The following is a 25,511-nucleotide window of genomic DNA, read 5'->3' as shown; positions in this document are numbered from 1 at the left end:
CTCTAAGGGTTAGGTGGTAGAGAACGCCTCCGGCGTTAACCTCGCCTAGTGGTTGCCTTCCACTCAAGAGTCTATTATACATAATTAGTAGTAGCCTACTGCTGGAGTAAAGGGACTTTTCAGTCCTATGCGAGCAGTATAAATAAGCACTATTATTATTAAGCACTATTATTTTTTACACAAAAAGCCCACAATAATAGTAAATTTGAGAATTTGACCACAATAATAGTAGTACCTACCTCGGTGGTGTAGTGGTCTAGGCGCTCGCCTGGTAAACAGGAGGGCGTGGGTTCAATCCCAGCCGAGGTATGGGTGCTTCTACGGGTTAATCAGATTGTGTTAATCCAAGGTTAATTTTAACCCTTTTTGTTTCTGTTTCATCAGGGTACATCACCCACGTCTTCCTATGCTTCATCTCGAGGTTCAGACGACTACCCCCCTCCTATACAACTCAGTGCTAACCCAACCAACCCGACTTCTGCCTATGTGTAAAAAAAAAAAAAAAAAAAAAAAAAAAAACAATTCTGGGATAAATTTCCACAGTACTGTATTAAAATGTCTCTCCTGAAGAGTAACGAAAATAACATTCGCTGTTCTTCTTGGGAAGGATTCAAATTCAAATATTGTTTCCCCTCAGGTAACGCCAGTTCTTCACGCACGGCGGGCGACAGCCTAGAATCGTCAGGTAAACTTCGTGAAGATTCGAGTAAAATTTCAGAAGAACAACGGCCTATGTGTAAAGATTTTGCCTCGGGGCAGGGTATTTTTGCATGCAAAGTAAGTGAGAGTTTCATGTAAAAGGGCCTATGTGTAAAAAAACATAATTCTGGGATAAATTTCCACATTACTGTATTAAAATGTCTCTCCTGAAGAGTAACGAAAATAACATAGGCAACAATTCAAATTTTAATATTGTTGTTCTTCTTGGGAACGATCCAAATTCAAATTAAATATTGTTTCCCTTCAGGTAACGCCAGTTCTTCACGCACGGCGGGCGACAGCCTGATCTCCAAGCAACGCAAACACAAGCGCAAATCGACGCTGATCCCGCGTATAGATAACGACGCGCTGCAATCCATGGCCGCGGCCAATATCAACGCAGAGGAGGTGAAAGCCACCGGCGTCGAATTGAGGATGATCCCTATGTGTGCACTTACTGTTGCAATTCTATCATGACATCGGTAAGTATAATGATTTTTAATATGAGCTCTATCTCGTGCTGTGCTGTGTGCTTGTGCTGTTCATCTTCATCTCTAAGAGTCTGGTTGTTTTCTATGAGACTAGGGTCCTGATTTCTCCCTGGAACATGCTAGGAATTAGGAATGTGTTGGATAATGATGATATGGGCCATTTACAAGGATAAGATAAAATGGCCAAATAGCATACTCGATTGTCACAAGTACGTTTAAATTAAACAGAATGCATGCCAGCCTAGTTAGCTTAGTTGGTAGTGCGTCTGCTTCAGCCACCGGCGTCGAATTGTTAAACAAGGGTCTCCTGCTAGAAATACATATACCGGAGCTTAGCGACCTGCTTACCTTCATACGACACTTGGATAAAGACGTAAGTGTTAAACATAAATAACGTTTTTGATGTTAAACATGACATCACTCAGTGTGGAACAAGCTATTTCGATGTTGAACATGACATATTTGTCTGTCAAACCTCTTAAAAAAAAAAAAAAAAAAAAAAAAACAGAATGCATGCAAAAATTTGTTTTACCATAAATCTGTTTTTGTTTCAGAAAATGGACACTGAGGCGAATGAGGACACTGCAGTAACATCACTTCTCTGTCTATCCCGTGGATTTATATGAAAATCAAAACCCAACACACAGTCAGCCTAGTTGTTTACATCCCGAAGTATAGATTTGAACATAAGAAAAAGATTGCTGAAGACATATGTGTGGAGTGTATAAAACCCTTAAAAAAAAAAAAAAAAAAAAAAAAAAAACAGAATGCATGCAAAAATTTGTTTTACCATAAATCTGTTTTTGTTGCAGAAAATGGACACTGAGGCGAATGAAGACACTGCAGTAACCTCACTGCTCTGTCTATCCCGTGGATTTATATGAAAATCAAAACCCAACACACAGTCAGTCTAGTTAGGCCTGCTCTGTCTATCCCGTGGATTTATATGAAAATCAAAACCCAGCACACAGTCTAGTGATGGGAAAAATGAAACTTTTCAGGGCTCCGGATCCCAAGTTTCGAATCTGAGTTTCGAAACTGAAACCTGAAACTTTCGGGTCCGTTACGTAACGAAGCAGACTTAAGCAGGGAGCTCCCAGGGAGCTGAAACTGAAACCTAGGTTTCAGTTTCAGTAAGTATCGACATAGTTTGTAGTGCGCTTGCGCTTCTGTCTTTACTAGAGTACTAGAGTTGTGAGTCTGAGATTTCATAGGGTGTCGTAATTCAAGTTTCGAAACTTTAACTCAGCGGTTTCATGAAACCGGATCCGTATTCTCGGTTTCGAAACCGCATTTCGGAACAGTTTCATGAGACACATCACTAACACAGTCAGCCTAGTTAGCTTGGTTGGTGGCGCGTCTGCCTTGTAAGAGCTAGGCTCATATAACGAACCATTTTGAGTTTGCGTGCTTATATTACCAGTAAAATAACAGCATGAAAAGCTGACATCATCATCATCATTGTAAGCGCTCCGCGTTCGATTCCCGCCCGGGGCGGATTTTATCCTAAACGGATAAGGTTCGTTCTCGAAACGGTTGGCTTTCTCCTATCTTATCTACTTTCGATTTCAGGACGATAAGACCTGCGTGTTCACAATTCCCTCTATCAAACCTTTTGGCAAATTAATAAATAAATAAAAACACACAGTCAGCCCAGTGCGCGCTTGCTTGCCATGCAGAAGGTTCCGGGGTTCGATGATCACCAACGAAAAATTCGTATTTCGATTGAGAGAAAAAAAAATCATGTTAAAAACACACAGTCAGCCCAGTGCGCGCTTGCTTGCCATGCAGAAGGTTCCGGGGTTCGATGATCACCAACGAAAAATTCGTATTTCCATTGAGAGAGAAAAAAAAATCATGTAATTGTGGTAAAGTAGAAAGCTTTTTCACAACTTTTGTGGCTATCGTAACATTACTAATTCCCGCCTTTGCAATCACTTCTCATTTATCATGCGCTTACTTGGGTGATGTTTCAAAGTCATAGAGCAGGAAAAATGAGGACCAACGGAATTTTACTTTTTCTTCTACGACTTCTAGATATCGAGATAAATCGATTTAAAAAATACCGGTAAATCGTGAAGTTTGACGTCACGACATACGCTCCCGTAGGCGATGACGTCATAGGATTTAAAAAATACCGGTAAATCGTGAAGTTTGACGTCACGGCATACGCTCCCGTAGGCGATGACGTCATCATTCATGCTTCGTTTGTTTGTGCGCAAGCGTTTCTGCGCATTTTGACGTGAAATCTGACGTCACAACTCTTTGAACTTTTTCATTGAACGGCAATTAAAAATTGAATTTTCGACCTTGTAAAGTTATTTTTTCGGAGTTTTGACCTCATATTTCGATTTTTCACAACTTTTTACGTAGGAATCAACCTTTAATTAATAATATTTTCCCGACTGCAACTCCTCCATTGTGGTAAAGTAGAAAGCTTTTTCACAACTTTTGTGGCTATCGTAACACTACTAATTCCCGCCTTTGCAATCACTTCTCATTTATGACTTATCTCTTCTCTTCACACTAGAAATGCCGCCACTGGTCGCTACTCGATATAGCTAGCTACTGAATTGGCCTCACGAGGCACCCCGTATTTCAAGTACAGATTTATTTTCATTTTCATTTGGAGAATTGTTTCATACTTGTAAAATAAAAATTACCATTAAAATTACCGACTTTCTTTCTTAGTGTGCGTCCACAGACAAAAAAAAAAAAAAAAACTACAAGCATTTAAATACGATTTTAATAAATATGAAATCGGTTTTATTTGAGTAGAAAAAATGGGAGAAAAGATATAAAATTCATAGAAGACAATTTGAACAAAACGACAGACAAAATCTAAGAGGGGAAAGTTTACACAATAAATTACTACAAAAATTTAATACTATTCGGAGTTCTGGAGTTCCACAAATAATAATAATAATAGTGCTTAATTATACTGCTCGCATAGGACTGATAAGTCCCTTTACTCCAGCAGTAGGCTACTACTATTATACAGTGGTCAAATTCTCAAATATTGAGGATAAAATTCCATACCTCGGCTGGGATTGAACCCACGCCCTCCTGTTTACCAGGCGAGCGCCTTGACCACTAAATAGGACTGAAAAGTCCCTTTACTCCAGCAGTAGGCTACTACTATTATTGTGGTCAAATTCTCAAATTATATTGAGGATTCCATACCTCGGCTGGGATTGAACCCACGCCCTCCTGTTTACCAGGCGAGCGTCTTGACCACTACACCACCGAGGCAGCAGGCAGGTTATATCAAGCGTGCCAGGAGGCGCGCGAACGTCAAGAGTTCGAAGCGCCTATATTAACACGAAATAGAGTTTTGAGCTTTCGCAAAAGACCAGTTGGCCTTTTTGAAGTTACTTTTTCGGAGTTTTGAATTTGGATTTTTAGAACTTTTTACGTTGGAATCGATCTTTTATTAATAATTTTTATTCAGAAAATTATTGAAAATTGTTACTATTGATTTGAAGTTTGAATATACAACATATAAACCTAAAATAAATAAGGAAAAAAAAATATTTACACAAAGGAAAGGGGAACTAAGTTTACAAACAAGTTTACAGGCAAATTTTTCTTGGAACTCTTACTTAAAATTTAGGTTTAAGCTTAGTTAGCTTGGATGATAACGCCTTGTAAGCGCTGGGTCGCGAGTTCGATTCCCGTCCGGGACGGATTTTATCCCAAACAGATAAATTTCGTTCTCGAAACGGCTGACTTTCTCCTATCCTGCCATATTCGATTTCGGGACGATAAGATCTTAGCAGTTACAGTTCCCTCTATCAAACCTCTTCATAAAATGAAGAAAACAAGTTTTAGCAGGGACAGAAATTTTTAGTAACACACACCATCATCACTTTATGGACACACACCATTTGCGTCCGTGAACCCAAAATCATCCGATCTGAGTCCGAAACTAAAAAAGAAAAACCTAGGTAATATGTATTACCTATTTGAACCAAAATCCACCTAAAATATGCTAATGATTCACGTCACAACATAAAATAAATAGGATTAAAAATTAAATACATAAATCAGAATTAAATACATAAATTAGAATTAAAAACATTAAATAAAATTAAATACATAAGTCTTTTAAATGTTCAGTCGAGTAAAAAATTATTATTAAGTTAAAAAGAAAGGAAAGAAACTGTTATGTACAGAAAAAGGAGAGGGGGGAAAATGCATTTGAATTATGTACAAATCTACAGAGTAGCCCGTTCATACTGCACGAAATGATTGTTTTTTCGTGAGGCGACCTCGAAGCGTATACAAATGAATCATTGTGTTAACATTGCCAACGAAGAAAAATTCGTGCAGTGTGAACAGGCTGTAACAATAGACCAAGCCTTGTTAATCTTGCTTACTAAAATCCCAAGGCCTGAGAAATACCACGCGATTACCCAAGTGGTCACCCGTCCAGATACCAACCGTGCGCAATACGAAGAAAAATTCGTGCAGTGTGAACAGGCTGTAACAATAGACCAAGCCTTGTTAATCTTGCTTACTAAAATCCCAAGGCCTGAGAAAAACCACGCGATTACCCAAGTGGTCACCCGTCCAGATACCAACCGTGCGCAATGTTGCTTAACTTGAGTGATCAGCCATGCGGAACTCGGGCATTCAACGTGCTATCGCCGCTGGTTGGAACGCCAAATGGTCACCCATCCGGACATCAACCGCGCGGAACGTTGTTCAACTTGAGTGATCTATGGGCAAGGCGGGAGCAGGATAAACAAGGTACCAGGTTCTATGTTAAAGAACAATGGCTGGGAAGTAACTTCATTGTATTGGCAGTGTTATAGTGAATGTGTTATTTGAGCAGGGACCTTTACGCTTCGCGTTCCACTTGAGTGATCTATGGGCAAGGCGGGAGCAGGATAAACAAGGTACCAGGTTCTATGTTAAAGAACAATGGCTGGGAAGTAACTTCATCGTATTGGCAGTGTTATAGTGAATGTGTTATTTGAGCAGGGACCTTTACGCTTCGCATTCCAAAAAAAAAAAACGTACACAATTTGTGCAATTTCGACTGGAGGAGGCCAGATACCAACCACGCGCGAAGTAGCTTAACCTGAGTGACTCCGTCTAAGCTGTGCTGACAGGAGGCGGTAAAAAAAACGTACACAATTTGTGCAATTTCGACTGGAGGAGGCCAGATACCAACCACGCGCGAAGTAGCTTAACCTGAGTGACTCCGTTCAAGCTGTACTGACAGGTGGCGGGTACGATCTCAAGAGGAAGGCAGAAGACAGGGAAACATGGCGTACTGCAGCAAACCAGCCTAATGGCTGTTAACCAATGATGATGACAAAACCCAGCACACAGTCAGCCTAGTTAGCTTGCAAGGTAGCGCGTCTGCCTTGTAAGAGCTAGGCTCATATAACGAACCATTTTGAGTTCTGCTTCTACGGGTTAATCAGATTGTGTTAATCCAAGGTTAATTTTAACCCTTTTTGTTTCTGTTTCATCAGGGTACATCACCCACGTCGTCCTACGCTTCATCTCGAGGTTCAGACGACTACCCCCCTCCTATACAACTCAGTGCTAACCCAACCAACTCGACTTCCACTAATCAATCCAACGAATCGTCAGGTAAACTTCGTGAAGATTCGAGTAAAATTTCAGAAGAACAACGGCCTATGTGTAAAGATTTTGCCTCGGGGCAGTAGAGCCGGGAAAGAAACAATGGGAGACCTACCTAGAGCCGGGAAAGAAGCAATACGACACTTTTGGAGAGCCGGGAAAGAAACAATATGACACTTTCGGAGAGCCGGGAAAGAAGCAGTTCGAATTTCCGGGAAAGGGCGGGAAGGATACAAAAAGATGTCTTTTCTTTACTCTGCCAACACCATTCGGCGAAAGCTAAAGCCGCTACAACAACAACAACAACAACAACAATATTCATCTTCCAATTTTTCCACGGATGGCCTTGTAGCGTGTAAATACATACAAAAGTATCCAATTATCCACCCTTCTTCTTCCAATATTTCAATTTTTTTTTAAATTTATAAATTAAACGAGATTTTAAAGTTTGAACACATGTGTCTATACTTGACCTATGAAATATACAAGACCTTGTTTAGACTGCGGGAGTAAACGAACTTTTCAATCTCATTCTGGCAGGATAAACAGCATATGTTCTATTCCATTTTGTTTCGTTCTAATCTATTTTCAGGTGGTACGGAACGGATTGAAGACATACACCACATGGTCGGACCAAATGAAACTTACGAAGAGTGCGGCCCGGGACTTGACCTATGAAATATACAAGACCTTGTTTAGACTGCGGGAGTAAACGAACTTTTCAATCTCATTCTGGCAGGATAAGCAGCGTATGTTCCATTCTACGAAGAGTCCGGCCCGAGAAAGCACAAACAGACCGAAACTGGAAAAACAGGACCAAAATATTCCTCAATAAAACAGTTTGACTCTTACGGAGAGCCGGGAAAGAAACAGTGGGAGACCTACCTAGAACCGGGAAAGAATCAGCATGAGACCTACCTAGAGCCGGGAAAGAAACAATGGGAGACCTACCTAGAGCCGGGAAAGAAACAATACGACACTTTTGGAGAGCCGGGAAAGAAACAATACGACACTTTCGGAGAGCCGGGAAAGAAGCAGTTCGAACTTCCGGGAAAGGGCGGGAAAAGGCCCGAAAACACCCAAAGCTCCCACGACCAAATCAGGCGAGGCGCGAAAATCTGGCGGTCCCAACATCTCTTCCCCGGCCAAACCAACCAAGGCAGGGGACCCTCGTAAATCCGTCGGTAGCAACACCTCCTCCCCCGCCAAACCTCGACAGCGCAAACCCCGCACAGCTCCCTCTAATTCACCGGGGGGAAGTAGTGTACGCGGCGATAGCTCATCGCTCACTCCACAACCCGCGACCAAGAAAAAGAAGAAGAACGAGAAGTTCGAGTTTTGTGATTTGGAAGATTGTCTGGAGCCTGATGGTGAGTTTATTGTTGACCGAACAAAGTGAAGGTCTACGTTTTAACTCGACGGTTTGGCATTTGGTTTAGATCAGCCATTTTATTTTTATGAAATATCTTAGGGCTCACAGTGAAAGAAAAATTTAGTGGTTGGGTGGTGTGTCTCTTATCACCCATCTGATGAGGTACATATTACGGGATGGGCAATCTACGACACAGACCACATGGGTCTAATGTGGCAGTTGTTTCATTGCTACGAAATAAAAACGGGTGGAACACACTCATCTTTTAAAATAATAAGAAAGCAACTTTGAATTGTAGCGTGTTTTCCCCGGTCCTTCAACATATTTTTTACTTTAATTTAACGAATGTGTCAAAATGTATTTTCAAACTATTGAGAGTGTGAAGCTTCTTAGCCAGGGGTGCCCCATCATCTGTACCTAGGATGATGAAAAGTGTAAAATGAAAAGTTTCTTTATAGGGATATTTATTGTAGGGGTCACGGTTAGCCCAGTGGTAATGCACTTGCTTGCCATGCAGAAGGTCCCGGTTTCGAATCCCACCATCGACAAAAATTTGAACTCGATTTTCGATTGCAAATATTTCAACGGGTTACTTTCTGGTGTTGTGTTGACCCAGCACCTAAATTGATTATACTCGTTTTTCGATTGCAAATATTTCAACGGGTTACTTTCTGGTGTTCTCGTGTTGACCCAGCACCTAAATGGGAAGGTTGTGTCTCTTCTCGCCCATCTGATGAGAGGCATACTACGGGATGGGCATGCTACGACACAGACCACAAGCGTCCAATTAGAATAATAAGAAATTGCTACGCATTGCTACGAAAAAAAAACGGCAGTGAAACACTCGTCTTTTAAAAATTCATTCAAACCATATAAGAGACTCACAAAGTCCAGGGGCAGACCTTCCTGGTGAAATATCTTAGGGCTCACAGTGAAAGAAAAATTTAGTGGTTGGGTGGTGTGTCTCTTATCACCCATCTGATGAGGTACATATTACGAGTTGGGCATGCTACAACACAGACCACATGGGTCTAATGTGGCAGTCGTTTCATTGCTACGAAATAAAAACGGCGGTGGAACACACTCATCTTTTAAAATAATAAGAAAGCAACTTCGAATTGTAGCGTGTTTTCCCCGGTCCTTCAACGTATTTTTTACTTTGATTTAACGAATGTGTCAAAATGTATTGTAGGTATATTTTCAAACTATGGAGAGTATTCCTAATGGGCCAATGGCTAGTTTGAATTAGAGAAAGGTATGAACTATCGAAGGTTTCAACTGTCGAAAGTAGACTGTACTTACCGATATCTTCACGAATGAGATCAAAGCAAGCTCCTCTATTGACTGGGAACGGTTGATCGGATTCCTGAATCACAAAGCCTTCGATAACATGGGTGAGGATTTGGGGTTTAACCAGGGCTGTGGTTTTTGGCAGTGTTGCCTGCGTTGTGATAGGTTTATCCTGGAATTATAGAATAAAAATTAATAGAACAGAGGTGGTTAACAACAGGGGCTGCATTTCAAAGAAAGCTATATAAATGCCGTTTGGTACCCACTGCAGCATTGTAGGACTTTCCAAATATCTCATTAATTCTTACACCCAATAACATGCTGTTACAAAATAATACTTTACTTACTTATACATAGGTACCTATAAACAATTGAATGGGTAAAAAAGAGGCAGAGCGGACCAAGTAGAAAAATCAACTTTCGAGTATTGTATAATGTATATCGTTTTAAAGAGCGCGAAAAGATCCATTTTCACTTTCCTTATTTTAAAATTGGTTGCTAACTTCACTTTACGTTGTATTGAAATGACAGTGAAAACAAAATGGCTATCTCCATTTAAACTTTAACTCCATTCATCTCAAAACGCCTTTTTCGCCTTGGTCCGCTCTGCCTCTTAGCCATTCAAATAATACCATTATAACTTCTACAGGTAATCTTACCTTAGTATTAGTATTACTACTAACAGAAGAAGCCGTGTTATTGCTTTCTACATCTTCAGATAGAGATGGCATTGAGTGTTGTTGTGGCTGAGATGAAGGAGGAGGAGGAGGAACGGGAGCAGTCTGTTCAGAAACATTGTGTGAAGGTTCCAGAGTACCTGAAAATCAAAACCAGAATACAATTAGAATAGAATGTGTATTGTATACCTACCTTATTTATACTGTTAGGATGATACTAGGAACTGTTGGGAAAAAGGAAGGAAATTTCAACTGTGTTAAGCATACTTAAAAGCTTTGTAACTTAATTTTATACTTTTGAAACATTTTTTGCTTTTAAAAATTATTTTCACGCTCTTCGATATTATTTCATCCATTTGAATATTATATTTATACTTTTGAAAACTATTTCATCCATTTGAAAATGATTTTATTCATCCTTTTGAAAACTATTTCATACATTTGAAACAGATTTTTTTATGCTTTTGAAAACTATTTCATACATTATTTTGAAAATGATTTTATTTATCCTTTTGAAAACTATTTCATACATTTGAAACAGATTTTTTTATGCTTTTGAAAACTATTGCATACATTTGAAAATGATTTTATTTATACTTTTGAAAACTATTTCATACATTTGAAAATGATTTTATACTTTTGAAAACTATTTCATACATTTGAAACGGATTTTTTATGCTTTTGAAAACTATATTGCGCTTTTCAAAATTATTTTGTTATTAATAATTCGATTTACTTACCATGGTTGGTACTGACTGGCGGGGGCGGGGGTGGTGGTAGGGGTGTAGGTGGGGTCATAGTGTGTGTTATGGAGCTAGGTGGAAGAGATACCGCCACACTATGAGACTGATGTTGCGTGGGGACTTGTTGCTGCTGTTGTTGCTGCTGAAACGAGAAAAGGGGCAAGGAGGCGGTGAATTAATCTAGTACTTGAACTAACGAGTACTCAGTTCGATACCAACCACGCGCGACGTAGCTTAACCTGAGTGACTCAGTTTAAACTGTACTGGCAGGTGAGGGGGAGTGAATCTAGTTCTCGGTTAGATACCAACCAAGCAAGACGTAGATTAACTTGAGTGGATCTAGTACTCAGAGTCTCAGTTCGATACCAACCACGCACGACGTAGCTTAAACTCTAAGCTGTACTGGCCGGTGGCGGGGCCCCCGCGGCCCCCTCTGCTGCTTGTCGCATGGAATCTATCTTGGCAACTATTTTGAGAGCAGGTCCCAGTTTCATAGACATAGCTTCCATTAGATGCTTAGCTTGTAGGAGCATTAGTGCTTGGCCGTCTATCTCTTGCATGGCAAAGTCCTCGACATACTCCGCACAACCTGGGAAATTAGAAATATTATTTGATTGAAGACTCGGTTACTTTGTGAAGGTCCATTTTAACTATCGGGTTGTATGGAAAACGAATACCTACTACTTCTTTTTTTTTCCATACAACATACAACCCAATAGTTAAAAAAAAGAAATGCTATTAAAATCTTGAAAAAAAAAAAAAACATTGATACTGGCGCATTTTTTTTTTTTACATCAGAGGTTTTTTGCGGGGATCTGTTTTTTTTTAAGGAATTTAAATGCTAAGGTGTTATCGTCCTGAAATCGAACGTCCCTTCAGAGAACGAACCTTATCTGTACATGATAAAATCCACCCCGGACAGGAATCAAACCCGCGGCCTAGCGCTTACAAGGCAGACGCGCTACCAACCAAGCTAACTAGGCTGGACAGACCATTTCAATGTCATATGGAAATAAAGTTTGATTAACCCATTAATGCATAGCGTACTTTTTTTAGGACGCTCATAAAAATGGCCTTAACTTTTTGGCGATTTATTTTTTAGTGTATTTAATAATGGTAAATCCAATCCTTACCTGGCAAGTTTCGAATGAAATCGCACACTTCGGTCACGGTCCATTTGAGCGGGTTGGGCAGACTCGGTGTTTGGGGACACCCTGTAGATTCTCCTACCAGGGGCTTCTTATCTTCTACATTCTCCTCCAGGTGAAGCTTCTTAGCCAGGGGTGCCCCATCATCTGTGCCTAGGATGATGAAAAGTGTAAAATGAAAAGTCTCTCTATAGCAGTGGGCTTACCAGCCAAGTTAGCTTACGAGCCAAGTTAGCTTACGAGCCAAGTTAGCTTACGAGCCAAGTTAGCTTACGAGCCAAGTTAGCTCACCAGCCAAGTTAGCTTACGAGCCAAGTTAGCTTACGAGCCAAGTTAGCTTACCAGCCAAGTTAGCTCACCAGCCAAGTTAGCTTACCAGCCAAGTTAGCTCACCAGCCAAGTTAGCTTACCAGCCAAGTTAGCTCACCAGCCAAGTTAACTTGGCTGGTAAGCTTAACTCTAGTGATCGTTTTGTAGGTTTGTAGCGCGTCTGCCGGGGGTGAATTTTATCCTGAACGAATAAGGTTCGTTCTCGAAATGGATGGCTTTCTCCTATCCTGCCTTCCTCTGATCTTCGCTTTCGGGACAGTAGGAACTTAGCAGTTACAGTTCCCTCTATCAAACCATTGGTATCCTGTCTTCCTTCTCTCTTCGATTTCGGGACGATAAGACCATAGCAGTTACAGTTCCCTCTGTCAAACCTCTTAAAAAAAAAGGGGCAACATTTTGAAATGTGTTTCTTTGGTGATTTTTGGCGAGAATGGCGGCGGTGATTAGTGAGAAAAAGAGGGCACGGTTAGCCCAGTGGTAATGTACTTGCTTGTCGTGTAGAAAGTCCCGGATTCGAATCTCATCATCAATAGAAACTAAAAAAAAGAAAATCACGAGAGTCCTATCCCAACCAAACATTTCGTGTCGCATCCTTGTCACATTTGACATCTACATACCAAATTTGAAGTCTCTAGCTCTTACCGTTCTCGAGATATTTTGTTTACAGGGACACAGACACACAGACCGACCAATGGCTGAAACTTTGGATTTAGGCTCGGACCTCAAAACGTGTTTTGGCACTAAAAACTGACCATCGAAATTTTGACCCGATTACATTACTTTCCTTCCTATAGGATAAGGAAAGTAAAAAAGCGTTTTAGATAAATGGAGTCAAAAACTAAAGGCGGCCGCTACGAAAACCTTCGAACCAATCAGAAGGCGCCTTTCGTTGCTCGTATCTGGTACTGTGTGGCACAAACAAAACCGGTTGTTTTCTAATGATTTGTAAAGGAAGATACGATGATGTGGGTAGTACAGATTTAGAGCCCGTTCCCAATGGAGCAGTTGCAAATGGGTAAATGGTCGATTCCTATGTAAAAAGTTGGGAAAAATCCAAATCTGAGGTCAAAACTCGGAAATAATAACTGTAAAAGGTGGAAAATTCAATTTTTATTTTCCGTCAGAGTCCTGAACTCTGACGTCAGACTTCAGGAGATGCGCAGAAATAAACATGAATTGCACAGAAATGCATGCGCACAGATTAATGTGTTGCCTGCGAGGGAGCTTTGGTCGGGATATTTGATGTGACGTCATCGCCTACGAGAGCGTATGCCGTGACATCAAAGTTTACGATTTACCGGTATTTTTTAAATCGATTTATCTCGGGAACTAGAAGTCGTAGAAGAAAAAGAAAAATTCCGTTGATCCTCATTTTTCCTGCTCTATGACTTTGAAATATCACCCAAGTAAGCGCAACTGATCTATTGCAGTGAGTTTCATCCGATTTTTCCTGAACGTCCTGTGGGGAGTGTAATATATATGAGAGTGTTTCTACAACACACGACACGATTTTTTTTTCAGAATGACAAGTGGAAACAGGCACTTGAGAAGGGTTAGGTGGTAGAGAACGCCTAAGGCGTTAACCTCGCCTAGTGGTTGCCTTCCACTCAAGAGTCTATTATTATTAAAAGAGTCTGAGTGAGGTCTACATTTCACAAAACTCCTAGTTATTGACCGAACGAAGTGAAGGTCTACGTCTTTACTCGACCGTTTTGCATTTGGTTTAGATATTTGTTAAAGGTATGAAATAGGTAACTACAAAACTTCTTACCTTTATATGATACAATGGATACACGTTCCATTGTATCATATAAAGGTAATAAGTTTTGTAGTTACCTATTTCATAACTTTATAACCTAGGATGTCTAATATAAACATATTTAATAATAGATATTTGTTTGTTTCATTGTTCCGCTATAACTTCCGATTGCCTTTTACGATTTTGATGAAATTTGGTATGGAATTTTATCCTCATTTATTTGAGAATTTGACCACATAATAATGGAGCTCTAAGGGTTAGGTGGTAGAGAACGCCTCCGGCGTTAACCTCGCCTAGTGGTTGCCTTCCACTCAAGAGTCTATTATTATTGTTATTATTCTATTCTAATTTTCTTTATTTCAGGTGAAATCGATTGGGTCCAGTGTGATAAATGTGAACGCTGGTTCCATTTCATTTGTGTTGGTATCACCAATATATCCAAGGATGATCCCTATGTGTGCACTTACTGTTGCAATTCTATCATGACATCGGTAAGTATAATGATTTTTAATATGAGCACTATGACCTGCCTCGGTGGTGTAGTGGTCAAGGCGCTCGCCTGGTCAAGGCATGCTAGGAATTAGGAATGTGTTGGATAATGATGATATGGGCCATTTACAAGGATAAGATAAAATGGCCAAATAGCATACTAGATTGTCACAAGTACGTTTAAATTAAACAGAATGCATGCCAGCCTTTTTTTTTTTTTTTTTTTGGATTGACAGCCCTCTGTCACTGCCAAGGTTTTATCATCCCGCAATTGAAGAGAGAATAAAGATGGGACAGAAGAAAGCCAGCCGTTCCGAGAACGAACATTATCCGTTTAGGAGAAAATCCGACTTGGACGGGAATCAAACCCGCGGCCAAGCGCTTACAAGGCAGACGCGCTACCAACCAAGCTTACTAGGCTGGACAGACCATTTGAATTTCTTATGGAAATAAAGTTTGAATAACCCATTAGCGTGTTTTTTTCAGGACGCTCAGAAAAATGGCCATAACTTTTTGAAATTTTATTTTTTACTAGCCGAAATCCGTCGCTTCGCTCCAGATTTCTGCTAGTTAATCCCTAAGGCATGGCCGTACTTATCTAATATATAATGGTCTTGCACGGGGTATAGTTTAACAAAAACGAACCGGAAAATAGCCTATAACCTTCACGGGAGTGCAAGCAATAAGTTCACAAAGTTTCATAGCAATCGGATGAGCGGTTTGGCCAGGCATAAAGTTCGAACAAACACACAAACAAACAAATTTAATATTCATTTTTATATATTAGATGGTGTTTAATAATGGTAAATCCTTACCTGGCAAGTTTCGAATAAAATCGCACACTTCGGTCACGGTCCATTTGAGCGGGTTGGGTAAACTTGGTGTTTGGGTACACCCTGTAGATTCTCCTACCAGAGGCTTCTTATCTTCTACATTCTCCTCCAGGTGAAGCTTCTTAGCCAGGGGTGCTCCATCATCTGTACCTAGGATGATGAAAAGTGTAAAATGAAAAGTCTCTCTATAGGGATATAAGAGACTCACAAAGTCCAGGAGCAGACCTCCCTGGTGAAATATCTTAGGGCTCACAGTGAAAGAAAAATTTAGTGGTTGGGTGGTGTGTCTCTTCTCTCTTATCACCCATCTGATGAGGTACATATTACGAGTTGGGCATGCTACAACACAGACCACATGGGTCTAATGTGGCAGTCGTTTCATTGCTACGAAATAAAAACGGCGGTGGAACACACTCATCTTTTAAAATAATAAGAAAGCAACTTCGAATTGTAGCGTGTTTTCCCCCGGTCCTTCAACATATTTTTTACTTCAATTTAACGAATGTGTCAAAATGTATTTTCAAACTATTGAGAGTATTGTACTCGTTTTTCGATTGCAAATATTTCAACAGGTTACTTTCTGGTGTTCTCGTGTTGACCCAGCACCTAAATGGGAAGTATTGTGTCTCTTCTCGCCCATCTGATGAGAGGCATACTACGGGATGGGCATGCTACGACACAGACCACAAGCGTCCAATTAGAATAATAAGAAATTGCTACGCATTGCTACGAAAAAAAAACGGCAGTGAAACACTCGTCTTTTAAAAATTCATTCAAACCATATAAGAGACTCACAAAGTCCAGGGGCAGACCTTCCTGGTGAAATATCTTAGGGCTCACAGTGAAAGAAAAATTTAGTGGTTGGGTGGTGTGTCTCTTATCACCCATCTGATGAGGTACATATTACGAGTTGGGCATGCTACAACACAGACCACATGGGTCTAATGTGGCAGTCGTTTCATTGCTACGAAATAAAAACGGCGGTGGAACACACTCATCTTTTAAAATAATAAGAAAGCAACTTCGAATTGTAGCGTGTTTTCCCCGGTCCTTCAACATATTTTTTACTTCAATTTAACGAATGAAATAAAAACGGCGGTGGAACACACTCATCTTTTAAAATAATAAGAAAGCAACTTCGAATTGTAGCGTGTTTTCCCCGGTCCTTCAACGTATTTTTTACTTTGATTTAACGAATGTGTCAAAATGTATTGTAGGTATATTTTCAAACTATGGAGAGTATTCCTAATGGGCCAATGGCTAGTTTGAATTAGAGAAAGGTATGAACTATCGAAGGTTTCAACTGTCGAAAGTAGACTGTACTTACCGATATCTTCACGAATGAGATCAAAGCAAGCTCCTCTATTGACTGGGAACGGTTGATCGGATTCCTGAATCACAAATCCTTCGATAACATGGGTGAGGATTTGGGGTTTAACCAGGGCTGTGGTCTTTGGCAGTGTTGCCTGCGTTGTTATAGGTTTATCCTGGAATTATAGAATAAAAATCAATAGAACAGAGGTGGTTGACAACAGGGGCCGCATTTCAAAGAAAGCTATATAAATGCCGTTTGGTACCCACTGCAGCATTGTAGGACTTTCCAAATATCTCATTAATTCTTACACCCAATAACATGCTGTTACAAAATAATACTTTACTTACTTATACATAGACTTTTTATAGGACTTAAAGTTGGCACGTACCTTACTGTTCGGTATTGGACGTTTCGGGTCTGAACTCCAGACCCGTCTTCAGCAATTGTCAATGTGTTATCACCGGTGTATAGCAGATACAAAAAGACATCTTTTCTTCATTCTGCTATCGCCATTCGGCGAAAGCTAAAGCCGCTACAACAACAACAACTTACCTATGAGGGGTTTGGGCTGCATATGTTGCTGTTGGGGCTGCTGGAACTGCCCCTGTGGGGGCGGTGGGGCCATGGTATAGGTTAGCTGTGTAGTCGGGCCCATATGTTGGGAGAGAGAGGCGTGTATTTGTTGTTGAGAGGCGACGGCTGACAGCTGAGTGTGGGTTTGTGTTTGTTGCTGCTGGTGTTGTTGATGTTGCATCAACTGGGATGTGCTGGTCATGATCATTCTGAAAGGTGATAGAATAATCAATTCAAATAGATTTTTTGGGAGATTTCATACCTATACCATGGCCCCACCGCCCCCACAGGGGCAGTTCCAGCAGCCCCAACAGCAACATATGCAGCCCAAACCCCTCATAGGTAAGTCTTTACATCATCATCATTAGCCCGCAACATCCCCATCCGGAGCAAGGGCCTCTCCCAGAAACTTCTAATGTTCTCTATTCTGTGCTTCATGTGTCCAAAGTGGTCCTACTGCTTTGTGCAATGAGTCTCGCCAGAATAAGAAACACCGAAATTAGACGAAGAACTGGAGTCTTTACATACGTTGTCTAAACTAAAACCAACCTCATCGGTGTAGTGGTTAGCGCGGTGGACTTCGGATCTGGAGGTTGGTGGTTCGAGTCCAAGTCAAGCCATAAAATTTAGCGTAGTACAATGACATTGGCGCGAACGACCTACTGCCCGTAGTGTTAAAGCGCTTTAAGGAAGAAAAAAAAAAGGAATGACATTTGTGACAAGCATTTATGCTTAATACAATTAAATTTCTTTTTTTTTGTTTTGTCTAAACTAAAAAATAAAAAAAAAAAACATAAAAATAAGTAGAACTTTGTTAAAGACACAATGTTCTAGTATGTAGTACTTTGTTAGTAAAAATGTAGAATTATGTTCAATAAATCTAGAATTTTGTTTAGAAAAGCTAGAACTCTGTTTAATAAAGCCAGAGCTCTATTTAATAAAGCTAAAACTTTGTTTAACCAAGCTAGAACTCTGTTTAGTAGGTAAAGCGAGAACTTTGTTTGACAAGGCTAGAACTTTGGTTGATAAAGCTAGATCGCAGTTTAATAAAGCTGGAACTTTGTTTAATAAAGCTAGAGCTCTATTTAATAAAGCTACAACTTTGTTTGACAAAGCTAGAACTCTGTTTGATAAAGTTAGAACTTTTTTGATAAACTACAACGTTGTCTTATAAAGTCAGAAATTTGTTTAGTAAAGCACCGTTTTCATTTGCTTTCAGCCCTTTTAGGTACTTTCTTTTTTTTTAAAAAAAAAAAAAAAAAAAAAAAAAAAAAAAATCGACAAGCTGTCAATATTCGAAGAACGAGTATTCGAAATAGATATATTGACCCCCATATTAAGGGGGGCGGGTCTTTTCATACACATAAAGTCCACTCCGAGCCTTAGGTGTAATAACAGTGCTTAGTGCTTATTTATACTGCTTGCATAGGACTGAAAAGTCCCTTTACTCCAGCAGTAGGCTACTACTATTATTGTGGTCAAATTCTCAAATTACATTGAGGATAAAATTCCATACCTCGGCTGGGATTGAACCCACGCCCTCCTGTTTACCAGGCGAGCGCCTTGACCACTACACCACCGTGTTGGGACAAACAGCCCATGGGTTAAGCTTGTACGAATCTACGAAGAATTCCTGGATAACCTTCTTTTATTGTACGACTCTCCATGCTGAAAATGAGTAAGTTAATGAACTAGCGAAAATGTCGAAGCAATAAGTATGTGTTAATCACGGTTGGTCCAGTGGTAACGCGCTTGCTTGCCATGCAGAAGGTCCCGGGTTCGAATCCCACCATCGACAAAAATTTGTACTCGTTTTTCGATTGCAAATATTTCAACGGGTTACTTTCTGGTGTTCCCGTGTTGACCCAGCACCTAAATGGGAAGTATTGTGTCTCTTCTCGCCCATCTGATGAGAGGCATACTACGCGATGGGCATGCTACGACACAGACCACAAGCGTCTAATGTAGCAGTTGTTCCATTGCTACGAAATAAAAACGGCAGTGGAACACTCATCTTTAAAAAAAAAAAAAACAAAAAAAAAATTAAAGTTTTAAGCATTGCATAGTTTATGGATTACAAACCTTGAGCAGTGTTGATAGGAGGTGCACCCCGTACAGAGTTGGGCATTAGGGGGCGACATATCGTGTTCATAGTTTTGGGCTGAATATGATCGGGGCGAGTTTTAATAGCGGTGGGAGTGGACGTTAGCTGAGGAAGTGTTGTGCTCTGCTGCATTGCCACCTGAGAGGGAGTAAATAGAGGAAGTTGTGAAATTATGTAGGTACTACGTAGAAGAAAAAGAAAACTTCCGTTGGTCCTCATTTTTCCTGCTCTATGACTTTGAAACATCACCCAAGCAACCGCAACTGATCTATTGGGAACGGGCTCTAAATCTGTACTACCTACATCATCGTATCTTCCTTTACAAATCATTAGAAAACAATCAGTTTTATTTGTGCCACACAGTACGAGATACGAGCAATGAAAGGCGCCTTCTGATTGGTTCGAAGGTTTTCGTAGCGGCCGCCTTTAGTTTTTCACTCCATTTATCTATAACGCTTTTTTACTTTTTACTTTCCCTATCCTAACAGGAAGGAAAGTAATGTAGTCGGGTCAAAACTGGTCAGATTTTAGTGCCAAAACACGTTTTGAGGTCCCTAGAGCCTAAATACAAAGTTTCAGCCATTGGTCCGTGTGTGTGTCTGTGTCCCTGTAAACAAAATATCTCCGTTTTCAGTGCCAAAACACGTTTTGCGGTCCCTAGAGCCTAAATCCAAAGTTTCAGCCATTGGTCCGTGTGTGTGTCTGTCTGTGTGTCTGCTGTCAACAAAATATCTCGAGAACGGTAAGAGCTAGAGACTTGAAATTTGGTATGTAGATGTCAAATGTGACAAGGATGCGACACGAAACTTTTGGTTAAAATCGGTTCAACGGTTGGCGGTATTTTACCGCTTTTTGGTGGTTTTCGGTGTAATTTAACAATATCTTGGGAACGGTATGAGCTAGAGACTTGAAATTTGGTATGTAGTTCACAAATATGAAAAGGATATAACACAAACACGTTTGGTTGAGATGGGTGCTGCGGTTAGCGGTATTTTGACCGCTTTCGGACAGATTTCGACCGTTTTTTGGCGGTTTTTAGCTATAGCGACAAACACGTTTGGTTGAGATGGGTGCTGCGGTTAGCGGTATTTTGACCGCTTTCGGACAGATTTCGACCGTTTTTTGGCGGTTTTTAGCTACACCGACAAAACTGTTAGAGATATTGTAGAAGTTAGGGTAGAAGAACACTCAAATAAGCATCATTCAATAGGATAAGGAAAGTCGTGTGATGTTCACACCAGATTTTGTGTGTCATACAGAGAAGAGTACAGGATAGAATTCAATGGAAGAATGAAGAAGAGACCTTTGTCCAGCAGTAGACAGATAATGGTTGCCCATGATGACATGATGATCAATATCTCCGCCCGTCAGACCCAACCAAATGGGTCTTTCTGGTAGCCTAAAGGGCTAAATAAAAGGGTTCTGCATCACCCCTCAAGCATTGTAAAAAAAAAAAAAAAATCGTGTCGTGCGTAGTGGGAACACTCTCACTTAAACGTGCGTAGTGGGAACACTCTCATTTAAATTACATTGTCTATAGACTCTACAGCATTGGTTCCCAACCTGGGGGTATTTGCCCCCCGAGGGGTAAAATACCCTTTTTCGAGGGGTAAAAAAAACTAAGCGCTAAGTAAAAAAAAAAAAAAGAAGAAGAAGAAATACAAAAGATATATGTAGAAAGAAAAAGATGGGATGAAGGAAATTTATGTGACGATGTGAACGGTCCCTTAAAACCTCGATATAAAACACTCAAATAAGCATCATTCAATAGGATAAGGAAAGTCGTGTGATGTTCACACCAGATTTTGTGTGTCATACAGAGAAGAGTACAGGATGGAATTCAATGGAAGAATGAAGAAGAGACCTTTGTCCAGCAGTAGACAGATAATGGTTGCTCATGATGACATGATGATGAATATCTCCGCCCGTCAGACCCAACCAAATGGGTCTTTCTGGTAGCCTAAAGGTATAAATAAAAGGGTTCTGCATCACCCCTCAAGCATTGTATAGTCTTCGCCAGATACCCTGTATAAGACCTTGTTTGAGTGTGTGCGGGTAAAGGGCTTTTCAGTCCTATCCCAGCAGGATAAACAAGGTATATTCTATTCTATGTTTCTCCTACCTGCGTATGACTCTGTAGGTGTTGGGGAGGTGGACTTTGCTGTACAAACATTGGAGCTGGATTAGCTTGTGGGTTCTGAGTCGAGCCATCCTGCTGGGTCCCACGGCCAATAAATATCGAGTTCTGCGTGAGTATAGGCGGCTGTGATGCCCACGCAAGTCCCTGAGGCAGTGTGTTGAACTGCCACGGTGTGAACTGCATCTGATTGGATTGAACAGTGGTTCGGCCGTTGTTGGTGAAGTGTATCGGGCTTATCAGATGGGACAGCTGTTGAGGTTGTGACGAGGTGAGTTGTTGTGGTTGGGAGGATACAACACATCCCTGGGTGGGTGGTTTCATGTCTTGTGGTTTGGCCTGGTTTGATTGAGCGGGAATGAGGCCTTGTTGCGGGCTGAACAGCTGACCAATGACGAGGGTTTGGTTGTTTGTGCCGGGGTAGGTGGGATATGTGCCTGAAACAAGGTAAATTTTGATATTGTAAATTTGATTGTATTTATTGTAAATGGTATTGTATAATGTAAAAAAATGTGTAAAAGTAGATTCATATAAATTTAACCCAACTTTAAAAAGCTGTTTGCCTTTACAGCTAAGCCTTGAAAGGGTAACCCACTAGGGTCAAATATTAAAAATACATCTTTAATTAGTCCGGGGGGAAAAAGCAATGCTGTCTTCTTTTCATACAAGCAATTAGTTTTCTTTTATCTATCACAGATTTTATACCACAGCCAAAAGGGCCAAAAATTGTCCATCTATAAAAAAGGGGACAACTTACCAGGTTGTCCCTGAGTGATGACTTTCATCGGACCAATCTGCATGTTACCCGCTGGCATGATGAGACCACCCTGACCACTATACAACTGCTGAAGATATGCTGCTTGCTGGTTCTGTATAACTTGCACCTGAGAAATAGAAGAGAATAAAATAAAATATTAAGCATGTATTTTTACTAGGTAGGTTGAAATGACAAACATATACTTCTTCACTATTTGTGAAGTCAAGATGGACCTTCACAAAGTTACAGAATCTTCAATCTATCATGTATTTTTAACTTGTGGTTCAATTTACCTGCTGGTAATAGTTCAGTGTATTAATGATAACAAAATAAAACTATAAATTAATAAGTGCATCAGCCAGTTATCAGGGTGGATAAAAACCAAGGTTCAAATAGCGATAATACAAGCAGTGTCCCTGAGGCTGCAAGGGAGCCGGTACAAGGCCAGAAGTTTGAACTTGGAAGATGGAGCAGGGGTTCCCTAGTGTGATGTTTTCTGGAGATGTTTCTTTTTTTTATGCACAAATGTTAAAAAAAAAATTCAAACTTTATTTACAAAATAAATATATACAAATGGTAGGTAACAAAATTTATAGGTACAAAATAAAGTTTGATCAAGGGTGGGGTTAACTCAACTTTCATCTTCATTGTGTTCAACTTTCAGGCCTCCTAAATTTCCAAGGCCCGTAAATGCAATTTCTTTGTGTTATTATGTCACAACTTTGGTGCTCACTGCAGCATTGTAGGATTTTTCCCAATAAGTATCTCAATAATCCTAACAACCAATGTTTACCCACCATGCTGGCACCGGTCGCTATGCGCATTTACATGTCACAGCTACTCATTTTCCTCACGAGGCTGAGTGGACCCCGCAACAGCCAGTCACGGGATCAATCATTTGCATGATACAAATTTCTTGACCCCGCCGGGAATCGAACCCGGGTCTCCCGCGTGCAAGGCGAGTGCAGTGACCACTACGCCATGGGAGCTGACTGAAGAACGAGTATTCGAAATAGATATATTGACCCCCATATTAAGGGGGGGTCTTTTCATACACAGAAAGTCCACTCCGAGCCTTAGGTGTAACAACAGTGCTTAGTGCTTATTTATACTGCTTACTACACCACCGAGGTAGGTAGCGCCTTGACCACTACACCACCGAGGTAGGTATTCCATACCTCGGCTGGGATTGAACCCACGCCCTCCTGTTTACCAGGCGAGCGCCTTGACCACTACACCACCGAGGTAAAAATTCCATACCTCGGCTGGGATTGAACCCACGCCCTCCTGTTTACCAGTCGAGCGCCTTGACCACTACACCACCGTGTAGGGACAAACAGCCCTAAAGCATGGGTTAAGCTTGTACGAATCTACGAAAAGGGGGTCTATTCTGACACTTTTTTTTCGATATATCCTACCGTTGCAAGATTGATTTTGGTTAATTTCTGGATGGGGTGACTGGCCGATTTTTACCAAATTGTTGCTGTCGCGTCCGTGGACCATATCGGGAAACCTTATCAAATTTCATTGTTCTATGACAAACTATCTTGAGATATACCTCATACATATGTAGGTACCTACATGATTCTATTCTGGGTATTACATTGCTGTTGAAGTGCCTGATTTTGTTGGTCATCTTGTTGCTGAGACATTTTAAACTGAAACATAAAAATAGAAATTAGACTTGGCACTATCAAAGAATGAAAAAGAAAACACCTTTTAGGTGTTTAACACAACCCTACAACACTTGTTTGCTGTTGAAGTGCCTGATTTTGTTGGTCATCTTGTTGCTGAGACATTTTAAACTGAAACATAAAAATAGAAATTAGACTTGGCACTGTCAAAGAATGAAAAAGAAAACACCTTTAAGGTGTTTAACACAACCCTAAAACACTAACTTGTCACTGCTCATTTGTGAAAGCTTTTCTTGGCAATTAACCTAGCCTCATAATAACACTGGTCACTGCTCATTTGTGTCAGTTCTTTTTTGTGTTTAACCTAACCCTATTGGTAATAACACTGGTCACTGCTCATTTGTGAAAACTCCTTTTTGTGTTTAACCCAGCCCTAAAATAACACCGGCCACTGCTCATTTGTGACAGTTTCTTTTTGTAGCAATTTTCCATTGTTGTGGCTTCTGAACAAGTACCAAAATAGCCCCAGCCCCCCATTCCAAAAACAAATTCTCGGTGCATTTAGCAAAAGCCAGTATGTAAAATTATAGAAAGGAAATCCTTTAGAAACATTGAATGACAATAATGATGAATACTCTCAGACTGTGAAAACTCCTTTTTGTGTTTAACCCAGCCCTAAAATAACACCGGTCACTGCTCATTTGTGACAGTTTCTTTTTGTAGCAATTTTCGCTTTTTGTGGCTTCTGAACAAGTACCAAAATGTCTAACCCCCAGCCCCCACCCCCCATTCCAAAAACAAATTCTCAGTGCATTTAGCAAAAGCCAGTATGTAAAATTATAGAAAGGAAATCCTTTAAAAACATTGAATGACAATAATGATGAATACTCTCAGATTCTGACGTAGAAATTGAAATGCAAAGCGCAAAGATCCAAAGTTGCTCACAGCCCAGGGCCCCCTGGGGAAATTTGTAAAGCTCAAAGCTAAATTAGGTAGTAGAGTACCTGTTCTTGTGTTCTTACCTTTCGGCCGTCCTTTTCTTGGCAGTACAATTATGACGCACGTTAAGTTAATCTATACATTAAAAACTGATCAATTAGAACACTAAAATCAAGTTAAATTATTGTAATTAACTAATCATTTTTGCTGTAAAAATGTAAATTTATTTACTTACTTAATAGAAAATTAAAAACATTTTTTCTCAAACACAAGGGACGCCATTTTTCCAAATCAAAGCTACAGGGTTGCCAAATGTTCGCAGACTGGATTTCCGTACACATACTAGCGAATTACCGTACACAAACCATTGAATTACCGTACAAATTTTGTTCCGACATTTAAAAGTGAGGCCAATTTTTAAGAGCTCTCTCAGGGCCTCAAAAACTCGAAATGGCATTATGGCACGCAAAAAATAATACGCAAGATAACAAAACACTAGGCCGCGGGTTCGATTCCCGCCCGAGATGGAAGTTATCCTAGAGTCCTAGACGGACAATGTTCGTTGTCGCAACGGCTGGCTGTCTTTTTCTCCTCGATTTCGGGACGATAAGACCTTGGCAGTT

The 25,511-nt window shown here is 40.4% G+C and overlaps 2 protein-coding genes and 2 long non-coding RNA genes across 4 annotated transcripts; all 4 read right to left on the bottom strand.

The window, feature by feature from the left end:
• Positions 1 to 3,922: 3,922 nt before the first annotated feature.
• On the bottom strand, positions 3,923 to 5,638 carry LOC113466988. Its single transcript, XR_003391216.1, has 2 exons — positions 4,374 to 5,638; positions 3,923 to 4,229 (listed from the first exon to the last, which is right to left on the bottom strand). It is a non-coding gene; the product is annotated as an uncharacterized LOC113466988 (long non-coding RNA).
• A 2,850-nt stretch (positions 5,639 to 8,488) lies between these two features.
• LOC103508209 (polyhomeotic-like protein 2) lies at positions 8,489 to 11,009 on the bottom strand. The gene is made up of 4 exons (XM_008472739.2): positions 10,868 to 11,009; positions 10,110 to 10,267; positions 9,463 to 9,622; positions 8,489 to 8,577 (listed from the first exon to the last, which is right to left on the bottom strand). The coding sequence occupies exons 1-4, from the start codon at positions 10,923 to 10,925 to the stop codon at positions 8,489 to 8,491; spliced, it is 465 nt and encodes a 154-aa protein (XP_008470961.1). The 5' UTR covers positions 10,926 to 11,009.
• A 28-nt stretch (positions 11,010 to 11,037) lies between these two features.
• LOC103508208 (polyhomeotic-like protein 1) lies at positions 11,038 to 22,451 on the bottom strand (the record flags this gene model as incomplete). Its single annotated transcript, XM_026822860.1, has 9 exons — positions 11,038 to 11,459; positions 12,004 to 12,171; positions 15,412 to 15,579; positions 16,757 to 16,916; positions 17,007 to 17,047; positions 17,297 to 17,526; positions 19,396 to 19,559; positions 21,544 to 21,995; positions 22,316 to 22,451. Coding segments are annotated over 9 exons (1,716 nt in total), but the record flags the coding sequence as incomplete, so codon positions are not given.
• A 1,637-nt stretch (positions 22,452 to 24,088) lies between these two features.
• LOC113466982 lies at positions 24,089 to 25,160 on the bottom strand. Its single transcript, XR_003391210.1, has 2 exons — positions 24,972 to 25,160; positions 24,089 to 24,120 (listed from the first exon to the last, which is right to left on the bottom strand). It is a non-coding gene; the product is annotated as an uncharacterized LOC113466982 (long non-coding RNA).
• Between the last annotated feature and the right edge of the window lie 351 nt (positions 25,161 to 25,511).

This window comes from Diaphorina citri, unplaced genomic scaffold, assembly GCF_000475195.1.
Source record: "Diaphorina citri unplaced genomic scaffold, Diaci psyllid genome assembly version 1.1 scaffold378, whole genome shotgun sequence".
NCBI lineage: Eukaryota > Metazoa > Arthropoda > Insecta > Hemiptera > Psyllidae > Diaphorina > Diaphorina citri.
Note: the sequence above shows the minus strand (reverse complement) of the source record. Positions and strands in the feature narration are given on the sequence as shown.

Coding starts and splice junctions, on each gene's coding strand:
- LOC103508209 (XM_008472739.2), bottom strand. CDS start 10,925: ATGACCCCACCTACACCCCTACCACCACCCCCGCCCCCGCCAGTCAGT. Junction 9,623..10,109: donor GTAGTAATACTAATACTAAG/GTAAGATTACCT, acceptor CTATAATTCCAG/GATAAACCTATCACAACGCA. Junction 8,578..9,462: donor TCTCATTCGTGAAGATATCG/GTAAGTACAGTC, acceptor TCATCATCCTAG/GTACAGATGATGGGGCACCC.